This window comes from Cricetulus griseus, assembly GCF_003668045.3.
Source record: "Cricetulus griseus strain 17A/GY chromosome 1 unlocalized genomic scaffold, alternate assembly CriGri-PICRH-1.0 chr1_0, whole genome shotgun sequence".
NCBI classification, from domain to species: Eukaryota; Metazoa; Chordata; class Mammalia; order Rodentia; family Cricetidae; genus Cricetulus; species Cricetulus griseus.
Genome location: NW_023276806.1, coordinates 262,740,622 through 262,753,595, shown reverse-complemented (window position 1 = coordinate 262,753,595; position 12,974 = coordinate 262,740,622). Strand labels below are relative to the sequence as shown.

Here is a 12,974-nt window from a genome sequence, read left to right as displayed (position 1 = left end):
TGTGATTAAGAACACAGTTCGGGATTCCCGCCCAGAGCAGAGAACCTATTTCAGGATGCAACAACTGCTTGGGAAGTTCTGTATGACTGTTGGTCTGAGGCCCCAGTGAACCTCTTTTTGACGTAAGGCCACTATAGGAAAGCCTGGACGAAAGGACATCTAGACCACTGGTTTTGAGACAGCCAAACTGGCCAACTCCGACCCACCATCGCAGCCTGGGCTTCCATTCAATGTCCCCGCCCTGCACCAATTCCTCCGCAAGCCAAGGAAGCAGAAACTGAGGCAACCGTGGTCTCTAAACCATTTATTTCTCCCGATCGGAAGGTGGGCGTCGCCAGGGGTGGACGAAAACAGAACGCTGCGTGCAGCAAGGCTCCAAGAAACGGCGGCGCAGGTAAGTTAGGCCGGCACTCAAGCGAAGGTGGAGCCGTTCCAGCCCACGTTGGCCGCGCTCATGTCGTAATAATTGATGTAGATCCTGCGAGAATGAAAGCCTAGCTCAGCCTAACACGCGGTCTCGGCGAGCGTGGCGGCGCCCTCTGACCCCCGCGCCCACCTCCCAGCGCCCCTCACCCCACCCCACCCCCACGCACCGGTCCGGGCTGATGTGCAGGCGATCAGCCAGCAGGCCGCACAGCAGCTTGCTGTAGGTGCGGTTCTGCGCGCCGCCGATCTTGCCGATACTATGCAGGCTGCACAGGGCGCAGGGGTCGCTAGAGCCGCTAAAAGTCATGAGCTGGTCCGGGACCACGTGCACTGCGATGTACTGCGGGGGAGGGGTGGACGCGCGGTTAGCCCGCCTGAAAGACCACGGGGCCACAGGGCTCCGGGGAGCTCCAGCCTCCAGCCCTCCAGCCGCCCGCCGCGGTTCCCATCCCCATTCTTCCTCTGCCCGGCGGCCGGGCGCACGGGCCCTCCCTCCCCACTCTCTCTCTTCCTGTACCCTCCCTGCAAACCTGGGCCGGCTTGCCGGTGGCCTGCGCCAGCTGCTGGGTGAGCTCGGAGAGAAGCCCCTCTGGCACGGAGGCGCGGGGAACGTTGGTGTTCACGGTGAACATCGGCATGGTGGCGGAGGGGACTGCAAGCGGGGAGTAGAGGACAGTGCGACGCGGGATGTGGCCCAAGCCAGGGACCTGAGCTACGTGACCTAGTTCAGCACCGCCCCAAACCGGCTGCGGCTCCTCCCCTCGTCCCGCCTCCGCCTGCGTCAGGGTACGTCCTAAAGCGGGGACGTGACTGTGCTTCTGCTACGCTTGGTGTGCTTCTGCTCTTTGTTTTCTCGGATAGAAACGAAGAATGTATCATTTAGTAAATTAGGTAGCAAGGACTTGACTCTAGGATTAAGTTTGTGGAGGCATTTCAGGTAGACGCTGCAGATTAACGGTACACCGGGAGCAGGTTCAGGTCTGAGAAATTTCTGTTTCTGAGGAAACTTCAGCCCTTGATCGGTGCTGTAGGTAGTCATGTTGGCCTTATCTGGCCTGCCAATGGGCCAGAACCGACCGACTCTATTTAACTCCAAATAATGAACCAAAAGCGTGATGGTTTGTGCTTGGAGAAAGAACAATACTTGCCTTAGGAACTTCCTCTAAGCTAGTGAAATTGGCCGAGCCCCATTCCTTACTGTTTTGTACCAACAGTCAGACGTCGGTCCACTGGCTCAGTGCCACCTTCAACACAGCCACTTTCAACTAAGACTTTGTGTGTCCTGGGCCTCCCAGGACGTGTGTCCACACGACCTATGATCCTGCTCATGTAGGTCCTTCCTTGTAGATGGGGAAGGAGGCATAAAGGAGTCACCGTCCAGTTACTTGCCTGCATCCTTGCTGTTCCAACCAAGTGGGGATGCTTGGAGATCTCCAGGGGAGGCACAAGGAACTGGTTTTGAGCCAAAGGTACCAGTTCTGCTCCTCCTTAAGGTATAATCCTAAACTGGGCAACTGTCAGCCCTCAGGGAAGTGCTGCTCAAATTAGGTCCCAGCAATTACCCTCATTAAAGCCCTTGGTAGACTTTGTATAGCTTTCTCATGAACAAGCCAGACATCTGGCAGGTGCCCAGGAAATGTCACTGGGATCTTGGGTCTCCATGTGTTTTCCTAGCTTGCCTTTAAAAAAAAAAAAAAAAAAAAAAAAAAAAAAAAAATCCAACCAGTCAAAAGGATGCTGTGTGGGCAATGACAGTTTTGTCTTGTGACTTCAAGGTTTATATGAGGTTCTATAACGGTTCTGGCAGAAATGAAGATATTCTAAAGAGACACTTGTGTCCCTCCGTTTGGCTACCAGACTATTGAAACAATGGTTCCCAAGGAAATGGAATTTCCTCAGGAGTCTCAGGCTGGGGGAAAAGAAAGACTGAAGGCAGGTGCAGCCAAAGGAGGAACTTGTCTCCCTGGAAGAGATTTCACACAGCTCTGGAAGCTTGTCAGACCACCCTGCAGAAGGGACTGGAGCTGAGACAATGCAGCTAGGAGGACTGCGCCCTGACTAGGATTGCTTAGCTATGCATTCTTCATACTCTTTATTTAAGTTTCCTATCACAGGGCCAGAAGATGAACTTGAGGCGAGGGTCACTGGATGTCTTAGTTAGTTAGGGTCTCTATTGCTGTGAAGAGACACCATGACCACGACAACTCTTATGGCTTACAGTTCAGAGGTTTAGCCCGTTCTTGTCATGGCAGGGAACATGGTGGCAGGCAGGCAGGCAGGCAGGCATGGCACTGGAGCAGGAGCTGAGAGTTCTACATCTGGAATTCTACATTCTGGAAGCAGGAAGAGAACTGGCTTGTGCTTCTGAGACCTCACAACCCACCCCCTAGTGATGCACCTCCTCCAAAGCCACACCTACTCAACAAGACATATATATCTATCTAGAAGCTTTATTAGTGCTCTTCACCAAGAGGCCTGAAGGAGCACTTTCATCCCTCTCCAGACTTCATTGTTATAGCAGCCACTCATGCTTTACCATCAACTTTGACTCATTTCTTTCTTATTTTTTTTAAGGTCACACTTCTTAATAGTGCCACTCCCAGCGGGCCTATGGGGGTCATTTTCTTTCAAACCACCACACTGGACTTCTATTTGTTCTTTCCAATGTGGCCACATTGAAATAAATCTCCTTTTCTGCTTTTCATTATTGTCTCTTTAGTTAGACTAAATGAGGATGTGTGCCCAAGGGTATGGTGTCAGGACTGCCAGAGCCCAGGATCTGACCCTCTAAAGTTCCAGGAGCATTGATGGTAAAACAGACAAGTCTGAGACCGACTAGAGCCAAAGGTTTCCTCATTCCAAGGTTACTATCTGGACTCTGGTCCAGGGGGTCTTTGATCTTAGGCTCTCCTGTGCTCTTAGGAAGACACTTGATATTTGGGTAATTTTGACTTGTTAGCAGTTATATGCCAGTGGGAGATCTTGGTAAGACAGAATTTTCTTGGGGGAAACGCCTTTTATTCTCTCTCTGGTAGCTTTAGCCTCTTGTTTCTTCTGTTTGTCCTTTAGATATTGGTTACAGAATTTGCTATACTTTTTGTTTGTTTGGTTTTGGTTTGTTGAGATAGGGTTTATCTGAGTAACTCTGGCTGTCCTGGAACTTGCTCTATAGACCAGGCTGCCTCAGACTCACAGAGATCTGCCTGTCTCTACCTCCCAAGTGCTGGGATTAAAGGTTTGTGCCACCACTGCCCAGCTAGAATTTGCTATACTTAACAGGCTATGGATACTAGGTTTTGGGCTAAGGGCTCATTGCTAATTGCCATGGCAGCCTTTTTCTCATGGCTTCCTATATCAGAACTGACAAGTGCCCTACTGGGAGCCTATCTATGATTCTATAACCTCTTAACTTCCCAGGTGCCTGGATTCCAGAGGAATAGCAAGTACCATGATTCTCAAGTTCCCAAGGCAGTTTACAGGCCAGGATACCAGATTCCAAGACATCAAAAGGCAGGCTGCCAGGGACAGCTCATCACCCACCCACATAATGGAGATAAACCTTTACTAAATGTACCTTTCCTTCCCCATAATTTTCAGGGCAACACACTCCTTCTCCCTGAGAATCAACAGCCTGACTACAGGCCTGTGTGTGGACTACCCAACTGTATGGCGTGCAACCTACCACCTCTTCTGAAAACTATAAGAAGGGAATCCCTCACCCTCCCCTGTGTAGAGCTGAACACTCCTCAGATTTCCCATGCTGTTGTCTATGGCATTAATAACTCTATAACCCAATCTGCTTCATTGCCCCCCTTGAATCCCAAACCCAGTAACTTTCTCCTCCCTTCCAAAGTTATGTATATTAATGTTTTTCTTGCATGTATGTATTCTCACCACATGTGTGCCTAGTAGTCTGAGGTCACAAGTGGGCATCGGATCACTGTAACTGGAGTTGCTGACGGTTGTGAACCAGCATGTGGGAGCTGAGAATTGAACCCAGGTGCTCAACAAAAGCAACAAGTGCTCTAAAAACACTAAGCCATGTCTCCAGCCCCCAAAGGATTTTCAATCAATGGAATTGTTGGATTCCAGTGACAATTTTTTTGCAATTTACTTTTGAAGTCAGGAAAGGAATCTGTCCCAGAGAAGGGTTTCACATTGAAAGGAAGGATAAGGCCGGGCGTTGGTGGCACACACCTTTAATCCCAGCACTGGGGAGGCAGAGGCAGGTGGATCTCTGAGTTCAAGACCAGCCTGGTCTACAAGAGCTAGTTCCAGGACAGCCTCCAAAGCCACAGAGAAACCCTGTCTCAAAAAAAGGATAAGATATACTTTGGGGGGGCCTGAGAAATGGCTCAGAGGTCAAGAGCACTGACTGCTCTTCCAAAAGTCAATTGCTGGCAACCACATGGTGGCTCACAACCATCTATAATGGAATCTGGTGCCCTCTTCTGGCCTGCAGGCATACATGCAGATAGAATACTGTATACATAATAAATCTTAAAAAAAATATATATACTTTTGGGAAATGGTTACTTATCACCAAGCCTGACAACCTGAGTTCCATTCCCAGAACCCACATGATCAAGAGTTGTCTTCTAACCATGGCATGTGTGTGTGTGGCGTGGGGGTGAGGGGGTGGGGGAGCACTTGTGTACCAACCACTAAATAAAAGGTTCCTAAAGTGTACTTTTGCATATCTTAAAAGTTCCCCCTCAAAGCCCAACTAGTACCAAATAAGTGTCTCAAAACACAGGGACTCACCAATGGGTGTGGTAGTACCACCTCAATCTGACCCCAACACATGACAAAAGAGATGCTTGGAAAAGACTCTATGACCAACAGCCAAATCACAAACACTTTTGAAAAGGGCACATAGGTTAGGTTAGCACAGATGCAGTTCCTGCAGCCCAAGCAGAGCAGGAGTGAGACCTGGGGGAGGCAATTGGCTCAGAGGTAGGGCACTTGCTGTACCTGCCTAGAGACCGGAGTTCAGTACCTGGAGCCCATATATATGTGGAAGGACAGGCATGAGTCCATAACGCTATGCTCTGACCTGCATACATGTGCTGTGACATCTGTGTGCGCACAGTCACAAGTGACTCAAGCCGGGCACACGCCTTTAATCCCAGCATGTCCTATTGTTACATGCCTTGGGTGAGACAAAGAGTTGAGTCCTGGCACACTGCCCATCAGGGCCAGCCTGCCGTTTCCTGGATGCAGTCTTGTTCCTGGGCTGTAGTCTGCTCATACTTTCAGTTACCAGTAAATCTCATTCCTGGGTGCTCTGTTAGGTCCTACATGTGCCTTACATTTACCTGTCCTTGTAATCTGTCCCTGTGTGAGCTAAAGCTTCCTGTTTAAACAGGCAGAAAGCCCCTCTGTGGTGGCACTGTGTGCCTGCCTCCTTGATCCTTCACATCAGACAGATGATCCCCAGGGTCATTCATACCTCAATCCTAGAACCTATGCCTATGCGGTGCTCCATGGCAAGAGGCTCTCCACCTACATAATTAGGGGTGTAGACCCGCCTTAAAGGGCGGTGATCATGGAGTGGCTAGGTGGGCCAGTCTAGTTACATGACCCTTGAAACCAGAGAGTTTCTTCCAGTCAGCTGTGACAGATGTCAGATTCAAAAGAGAAGGGGAAATGACTGGGGTTGGGGTGGGGGTGGGCAGAGACCTGTTATACCACCTACAGGAATGGAAATCTGTCAACCACCCAAAGTTCAAAGTGAATTCCTCCTTAGTGACCTCAGGCACCATGATTCAATCATGAGGGTTTACTCTGAAGAGCCCTGATGCACAGCAACTGTGATAACACATGGGTGTGGTTTTAAGATGCTGACTCTAGGGGCTGGAGAGATGTCTCAGAGGATAAGAGCACTGCCTCTTCTTCCAGAGGTCCTGAGTTCAATTCCCAGCAACCACATGGTGGCTCACAACCATCTGTAATGAGATCTAGTGCCCTCTCTGACCTGCAGGCCCTACATGTAGGCAGAACACTGTATACATAATCTTTAAAAAGCAAAAACAACAAAGATGCTGACTCTAGGATGATACAGTGGGCAAATTTTAGTAGAACTCTGCCATTATTAGACTCAAATAATGCTTCCAAGGGACATGCCCCAAGAGGAATCGGCAGATGTAGCTGCTGGCCTGCCCTTCGGGCTCACTGACAAGCATCCAGGACCTATCCACTTAGGTCATTGACTGTCCCAGTGTATTGTACAGCATCTGAGGGTTATGGGCAAGTTGCTGACCTTGCCATGCAGGCACCATTGTGTTCCCCACCTTTACTCTCCTCTCTGCCTGGAAACTGCACATGGTCTTGGAATGCATAGCAGGCATCAAGGAGCCATTAGCTGGTGAGTGGAATAGAAAATAGTTTGATGCAGACAATCACAGGCCAAAGAGCTTTCCATTCAGATTTCCATTCCTGGAGGTGGTATAACAGGTCTCTGCCCACCCCACCCCCTATCTGCAGAGCCAACAACAAATGTTATTTCTCCAGAGTGCTTGCACAGGAGGACCGGTAGAGGGTTGATTCACACTAACAAAAGCTGTGGACAGCTCGAAGCTCCCAGTCACGATGATGGCATACTGGACTTTCTTGGCCAGCATTCCTGCCCCCCACTGGAACACCAGGGAAGCAGAGGCACACTGGGTCAATGGAGGGGCAGCTCTGAGGTACTGGCTCCCTAAAACCTCATGACTCCCAGCCAGTGAAAGTCTCACCTGTGCTGGGATCAGGGACCTGACTGACTCATTCCTACAGAGCTCCTTTGCACTGCTCAGCATCACAAGGCTGGTCACGGCCTCTGCAGGGTACAATCCTGGAGCAGCTCCTATGGGCACCGCACCTGGTAGTCCTGGCACACAGCCTTCTCTCTTCCATCCCTTCCGGCTCCCTACCCAAGTCCCTCAGAAGTGCTATAGGGCTGGGGTAAGCTGGGGAGGAGGTGTGGAGCCTCCTCCAGGCTGAGCTCTGGACTCCACCCCAAGATCTCCCTATCTCCCTCCCCCTCGGCCTCTCCCTTTGAATGATACCCACGTCTGTTTCTGCTACATTTCTGAATGCACAAAGACTTCTAGTTTCAGAGCCCGGTTCCTTGTGTCAATAACAGCATAAAATAGGTCAGGTGTGGCCAGGCATTGGTGGCGCACACCTTTAATCCCAACACTCAGGTGGCAGAGGCAGGCGGATCTCTGAGTTCGAGGCCAGCCTGGTCTCCAAAGGGAGTGCCAGGATAGGCTCCAAAGCTACACAGAGAAACCCTGTCTCGGGGGAAAAAAAAAAGTCAAGTGTGGTGGCACATGTCTTAAATCTCAGGACTCTGGAGACTGAGGCAGGTGGAATTCTGTAGGTGCCAAGTCAACCAGGGCTATAGTGAAACTGTCAAAAAGAGAAGGGAGAGAGGAAGGGAGGCAGAGAGGAAGAGAAAGGTTTACACAGCATTAACTAATGTAATCTTCTAATCCAGGACTTGTGGTGACACTTTGGGGCTTCTGGTGGGACTGAACACACTCTGCACATGGTAGAGACACTCGTTTACTGGATGATAGTGGGACTGAACACACTGCACACAGCAGAGACATGCATGATAACGGGATGATGGCCAGCGGGGTGGAGCACCTTCATAGATCCACCTAATTGGATGTGTGTGACTTTGACTTTCCAACTCCTACCTTTGGACTCAGCAGCAGGAGTCCTTTGGCCAATGGTTAGTGAGCGAAAGGTTGAGAAAGCACTGTGCTCTGGGTGTGTATTCTCTCACCTCTGCCACCACCACACAAGAACATTTCCAGGCCAAGTCATTTGAATCACAAGGGACAAGGAGATGTTTCTGTATTACTGACTCGTCCCAGCCCAGCCTTGACTGGCCGTGACCCCTAGTGCCATGAATACAGAGCTGACATCAGCAGATCATAGAGCCAGCCCTGGTAAATGGGTAAAAGACATGGCAAATGATTGTTTTTAAGCCAGGGTTTTTGGGATGCCTGTAATCCCAGTGTTCAAGAGGCTGAGGCAGGAGGATGATGACTCCATGGACAAGCTGGGCTACAGAGCAATACCCTGCCAAAATACAAAGAATCCAGAGCAACTGCAGGCAAGTGCAGTCTTGAAGTGTGTGTGTGTGTGTGTGTGTGTGTGTGTGTGTGTGTGTGTGTGTGTGTGTGCTCTCGCGAGTGCGCACATGCTCCAGCTGGAGCGCTTTTCTCATTATCTCCTGGTTAGAAGAAGCTGGGTCTGATCCATCCCACTGCCCTATGATGTACACTATTTTCTTTTTTAAAAAAGTATTTAACCTTTTTATATGCATTGGGGTGAAGGTATTAGATCCCTTGAAACTAGAGTTACAGACAGTTGTGAGCTGCCATGTGGTTGCTGGGAATTGAACCCAAGTCATCTGGAAGAACAGTCAGTGCTCTTAACCACTGAGCCATGTCTCCACCCCCCTAGTATTTTCTTAAAACATTTTGAAGGGATGGATCCATAGATCATGGAGTTAAAATGAAATGAACAGCTTTCTCTCCCTCCCTTCCTCCCTCTCTCTCTCCCTTTCTTTTCTTGAGACAGCATCTCATTATGTAGCCCTGGCTGTCCTGGAACTCACTATGCAGACCAGACTAATCTCAACTCACAGAGATGCAGCTGCTTCTGCCTCCCAAGTGCTGGGATAAAAAGATGTAACACCACACCCAGCCCAGCCTTTTCTTTGTAATAATAATAATAATAATAATAATAATAAATAACTGAAGAAATGAGGACCCACAGCCTCTGGTGACAGATACCTCTAGCTTAAGGGTGGCTTGGGAATCCAAACTCACCTGCCTGCCAGGCTTCAGTGTTTCCAAGGTCAGTGAGGGACGAGGTGTAGAAACAAGATTAGAGAGGTGCTCCAGGTACCAGGCAGCTGGTTAACAGCAGAGGGGGCCACCCACGAGCTCCTTAGAGAGACAGAAGACAGGACAGGCAGTGTGATACCTCCTTATCATAGTGTTACCAGCTCCTCACAAGTCCCCTGCCACAGGGCCTCCTTGCTCACAGAGGGTCACAAAGTCCTATGCTTCTGCCTACCCAGTATCAGCATTCCTTCAATGCTGCAATTCCTGCAGCTGGACACTGCAGTAGGGCAGGTCACTGCCTTCCTCATCCCCAGTAACTCTCCTCCCCAGGGGTCCTGTTCTCCCCCCCCCACCATGGGATTATCAGGATATACTGCCCTTTAAAAGTTCCCATCTTTATTCTCCTCTCTGAGGAGACCTATATTTCATTCCCAGTCCCAGGAGAAGGTGATTTACATGCCACCTGGTTGATTAGTGTCCTTTTTCGGTTTTGTTTTTTAGAGACAGGGTTTCTCTGTGTGGCTTTGGAGGCGGTCCTGGAACTGGTCTGTAGACCAGCCTGGCCTCAAATGCACACAGACCCACCTGCCTCCCAAGTGCTGAGATTAAAGATGTGCGCCACCACTACTCGGCTTTTTATATTGGACACATTGATGTATTCAGGCTTCTAATTGCTTTGTGCAAAACAACAAAAACCAATGCCTTAATTCACTTGGAAGGTAGGTGAGAATTTTAGGGAAAGAAGAATTTTATTGGGGCTGGAGAGATGGCTTTCACTTCCAGTGAAAGATCCCTGGAGGCTCAGGCCCCCAGGATTCCGGCCCAGGACCGCAATGAAGATGCAAACAGCACAAGGCTTTATTGCAGTTGTTTAACGAGCTAACCCCATGTTAGCTCGGGCCTTTCATCCATCCACCATGGCAGATGGCTAGGAAAGACACCGAGAAGTCAGCATAAGGGGACTGTTTAGGGGTACCCACAGGCTCAGGATTGGTGTGCCTCCAGGCTTGCCCTGTGTTGATTGGTCAACTGGTTGTTATGGCCCATAGGCCATCCCAGGGCGATTGCTATGCTCTGTGAGTCATTGCTGTGCACTTGTCCGTAAAGCACACCCAGAGCCTAAAGCATAGCACCACCAGCTAACTTCTGATTGGTTCCTTGCCACGAGGCCGGCATCTGACCTCTTAGTGACCAGGGCAAGGTCAGAAAAGCACGTGTTAGGCTGTTATGGCTGCTGAAATGGGGAGCTTATCCCTTCACCAGAAGCAGTAGTGGAACTTTTTATAAGCTCATTGCCATTAGTATTTCTCTACAGCAACAGAAAGCTGACTCTTGCAGTCTCTGGGAGATGGGTTGGGAAGAGACGGGCAGGACCACGTCCTGGATGCTCACCACTGTCCAGGCTCTTGTGACTACCACAGCTGCAGATTCTCATCTCATGACACTCCCCCAGGTGGCACATGACACCTACATAGCCTGTGAGGAAACAGGACTGGAAAGTACCAGGACAAATGGCAAAAGCTGAAGGTCATAGGGTTTGGTTAGGCAAGGTCTTAGACTGGATTCAGGGAGAGGGTAAGCAGACAGATCTCTCAGAACCTAGCCCCATGCCTCTGTGTTTGTGCTCACCAGAGCCTCTGGCCAATGGCAGGAGCGATTACATAATCACACAGGCTGGCCAACTCTCTCTCACCCTCTCTCTCTCTCTCTCTCTCTCTGTGCATGGCATTCATCTGCCTTTCTCCGAGTCTGCTCAGTCCATTCATAAAGAGAGCTGGAGGGGTAACAAGAACAGAAGATGCACACGGATTCTACAACAGGGGCTGCCTAACGATCCCACTAGCCTACATAACTGTGTCAAGCAACTTTCTGTTACTGTGGTCATATACCCGAAAGAATCAACTTGAGAGCAGGCTCTAGTTAACTACTGCAGAGAAGGAGAGCTGTGCTGGCTCCCTGCCACTGGGGATGAGACAGCAAGCTGATGCCATTGAAATAGGCACAGGTGCAGCACTGGAATTTTCCATGTCTTTTTCCTTCCTTCATCCAGGGAAAGAATGCCAGTATCAGTAAACTTCAGACAACAACTACTGCCTCCTTCCTTTTTACAGGATGCACCCCACCTTTGTTTGGAACTGTACTCCCACGTGGTTTAGATGTGTGCCCCGATAATGCAACCCATCACTGGGGGAGTCCTAATCACTATGCTAGCACTATGCTTTAAATATCTGTGTCCTTAGAAAAATTCATGTTGAAACCAAATCCCCAGTGTAATGGTGTGAGTAAGTGGGGTCTTCAAGAGCACAACGTAAGCCTTGGGGGGGGGGGCTCAGCTTCATTGATAGAAAAGGGCTGGAGGCAATTAGAAAGATCCTTTTTGCCATTTGCTAATTTATTTGGTGTTGGGGGGATTAACCTAGGGCTCGATGCACACTAGTCACAGGCTGTGCTACTGAGCTGGATCCCAACCTGTCTGTGTCTGTTGCTGTGTCAGCCTCCACCATGTGAAGACCCAGTAGTCACCCTTCCTGCCATTTGAGCACACGGCCATCAGGCACCATCTTAGAAGCAGAAAGGGTAGTCCTTACCAAGCACCGAATCTGCTAGTGCCTTGATTTTGTAATCTTAGCCTCTAGAACCATGAGCAAACAAATGCATGCTCTTTACAAAAATCCCTCCTCCTCCTCTTCTCCTTTCCCTTCTCCTCCTCCTTCATATAACGGCCCTGTGTAACAGCCCTGGCTGTCTGGGAACTTGTTTTGTAGACCAGGCTGGCCTTGAACTCACAGAAATCCACCTGCCTCTGCTGGGATTAAAGGTATTCGGCAATATCCTAACTCTTAAGTATTTGGTTCTAGCATCATGGTGGGTGATCTGAATGAGCCACATCCCCCACAGGCTCATGTATTCAAATACTTGGTGGTGTGGTTTGGAGAAACTATGGAACTTGGCTTTTAGCATTCCTCCACCCCTGTTTTATAAGGTATCTCAGTCTTTCCAGTTATAATAATTTATTGTACTTTATTTTTAAATGTTATGTGTATGGAACAAGGATCAGAAACCCTTTTCACCACAATGGTGCAGAGGCCAAGATGGAAGCCCCTGCCCATCCCAAAGCTAAAGCCAAGAAGGTGATGCTGAGAGGCATCCCTAGTCCCCGAATATTTGCACTTCCTTCCTTTGGCTCTGGAGGCAGCACAAACCCCCTCTCAAGAGCATGCCCAGAGAAACAAGCTTGACCATTACAATGGTCATCAAGTGGCCCACACCACCACCACCACCACCACCACCACCACCACCACCACCACCACCCAGTCAGCCATGAAGAAGACTCAAGACAACAACACACTTGTGCTCATTGTGTGCATCAGGGCAGACAAGGACAGGATCGAAAAGGTTGTGAAGAAACTCTATGACACTGAGGTGGCCAAAAGCTTTTGTTCAGCTGGCATCTGGATGCTATGCTATCAATGTTGCTAACAAAATTGGGATCATCTAATTAGCCAGTCTAGCCGTCTAAATATATATGGGTGTTTAGCCTGCATGTATGTCTGTGTACCATGGTGGGCTTGGTGCCCTTTGGAGGCCAGAAGAGGCTGTCAGATTCCCCTAGAACTGAAGTTACAAAAGGTTGTCAGCCACTATGTGAGTGCTGGGAATCAAACCCAGGTCCTCTGCAAGAGCAGCCAGTGCTCTTAA

General features: G+C 49.5%; 1 protein-coding gene and 1 long non-coding RNA gene across 2 annotated transcripts; both read right to left on the bottom strand.

Annotated features, from left to right (window-relative positions):
- Positions 1-289: 289 nt before the first annotated feature.
- On the bottom strand, positions 290-1,167 carry Mif (macrophage migration inhibitory factor). The gene is made up of 3 exons (XM_027394229.2): positions 957-1,167; positions 594-766; positions 290-478 (listed from the first exon to the last, which is right to left on the bottom strand). Exons 1-3 carry the CDS (start codon positions 1,062-1,064, stop codon positions 412-414), a joined length of 348 nt encoding a protein of 115 aa, XP_027250030.1. The 5' UTR covers positions 1,065-1,167; the 3' UTR covers positions 290-411.
- A 1,543-nt stretch (positions 1,168-2,710) lies between these two features.
- On the bottom strand, positions 2,711-12,267 carry LOC107978690. The gene is made up of 3 exons (XR_003480987.2): positions 10,668-12,267; positions 9,258-9,377; positions 2,711-2,759 (listed from the first exon to the last, which is right to left on the bottom strand). It is a non-coding gene; the product is annotated as an uncharacterized LOC107978690 (long non-coding RNA).
- Between the last annotated feature and the right edge of the window lie 707 nt (positions 12,268-12,974).

Excerpts from the sequence above, each read along its gene's own strand:
- Mif (XM_027394229.2), bottom strand. The coding sequence starts at position 1,064 with ATGCCGATGTTCACCGTGAACACCAACGTTCCCCGCGCCTCCGTGCCA. Across the intron at positions 767-956 it reads CCACCGGCAAGCCGGCCCAG|TACATCGCAGTGCACGTGGT; the intron begins GTTTGCAGGGAG and ends CCTCCCCCGCAG. Across the intron at positions 479-593 it reads CTGCACATCAGCCCGGACCG|GATCTACATCAATTATTACG; the intron begins GTGCGTGGGGGT and ends TCATTCTCGCAG.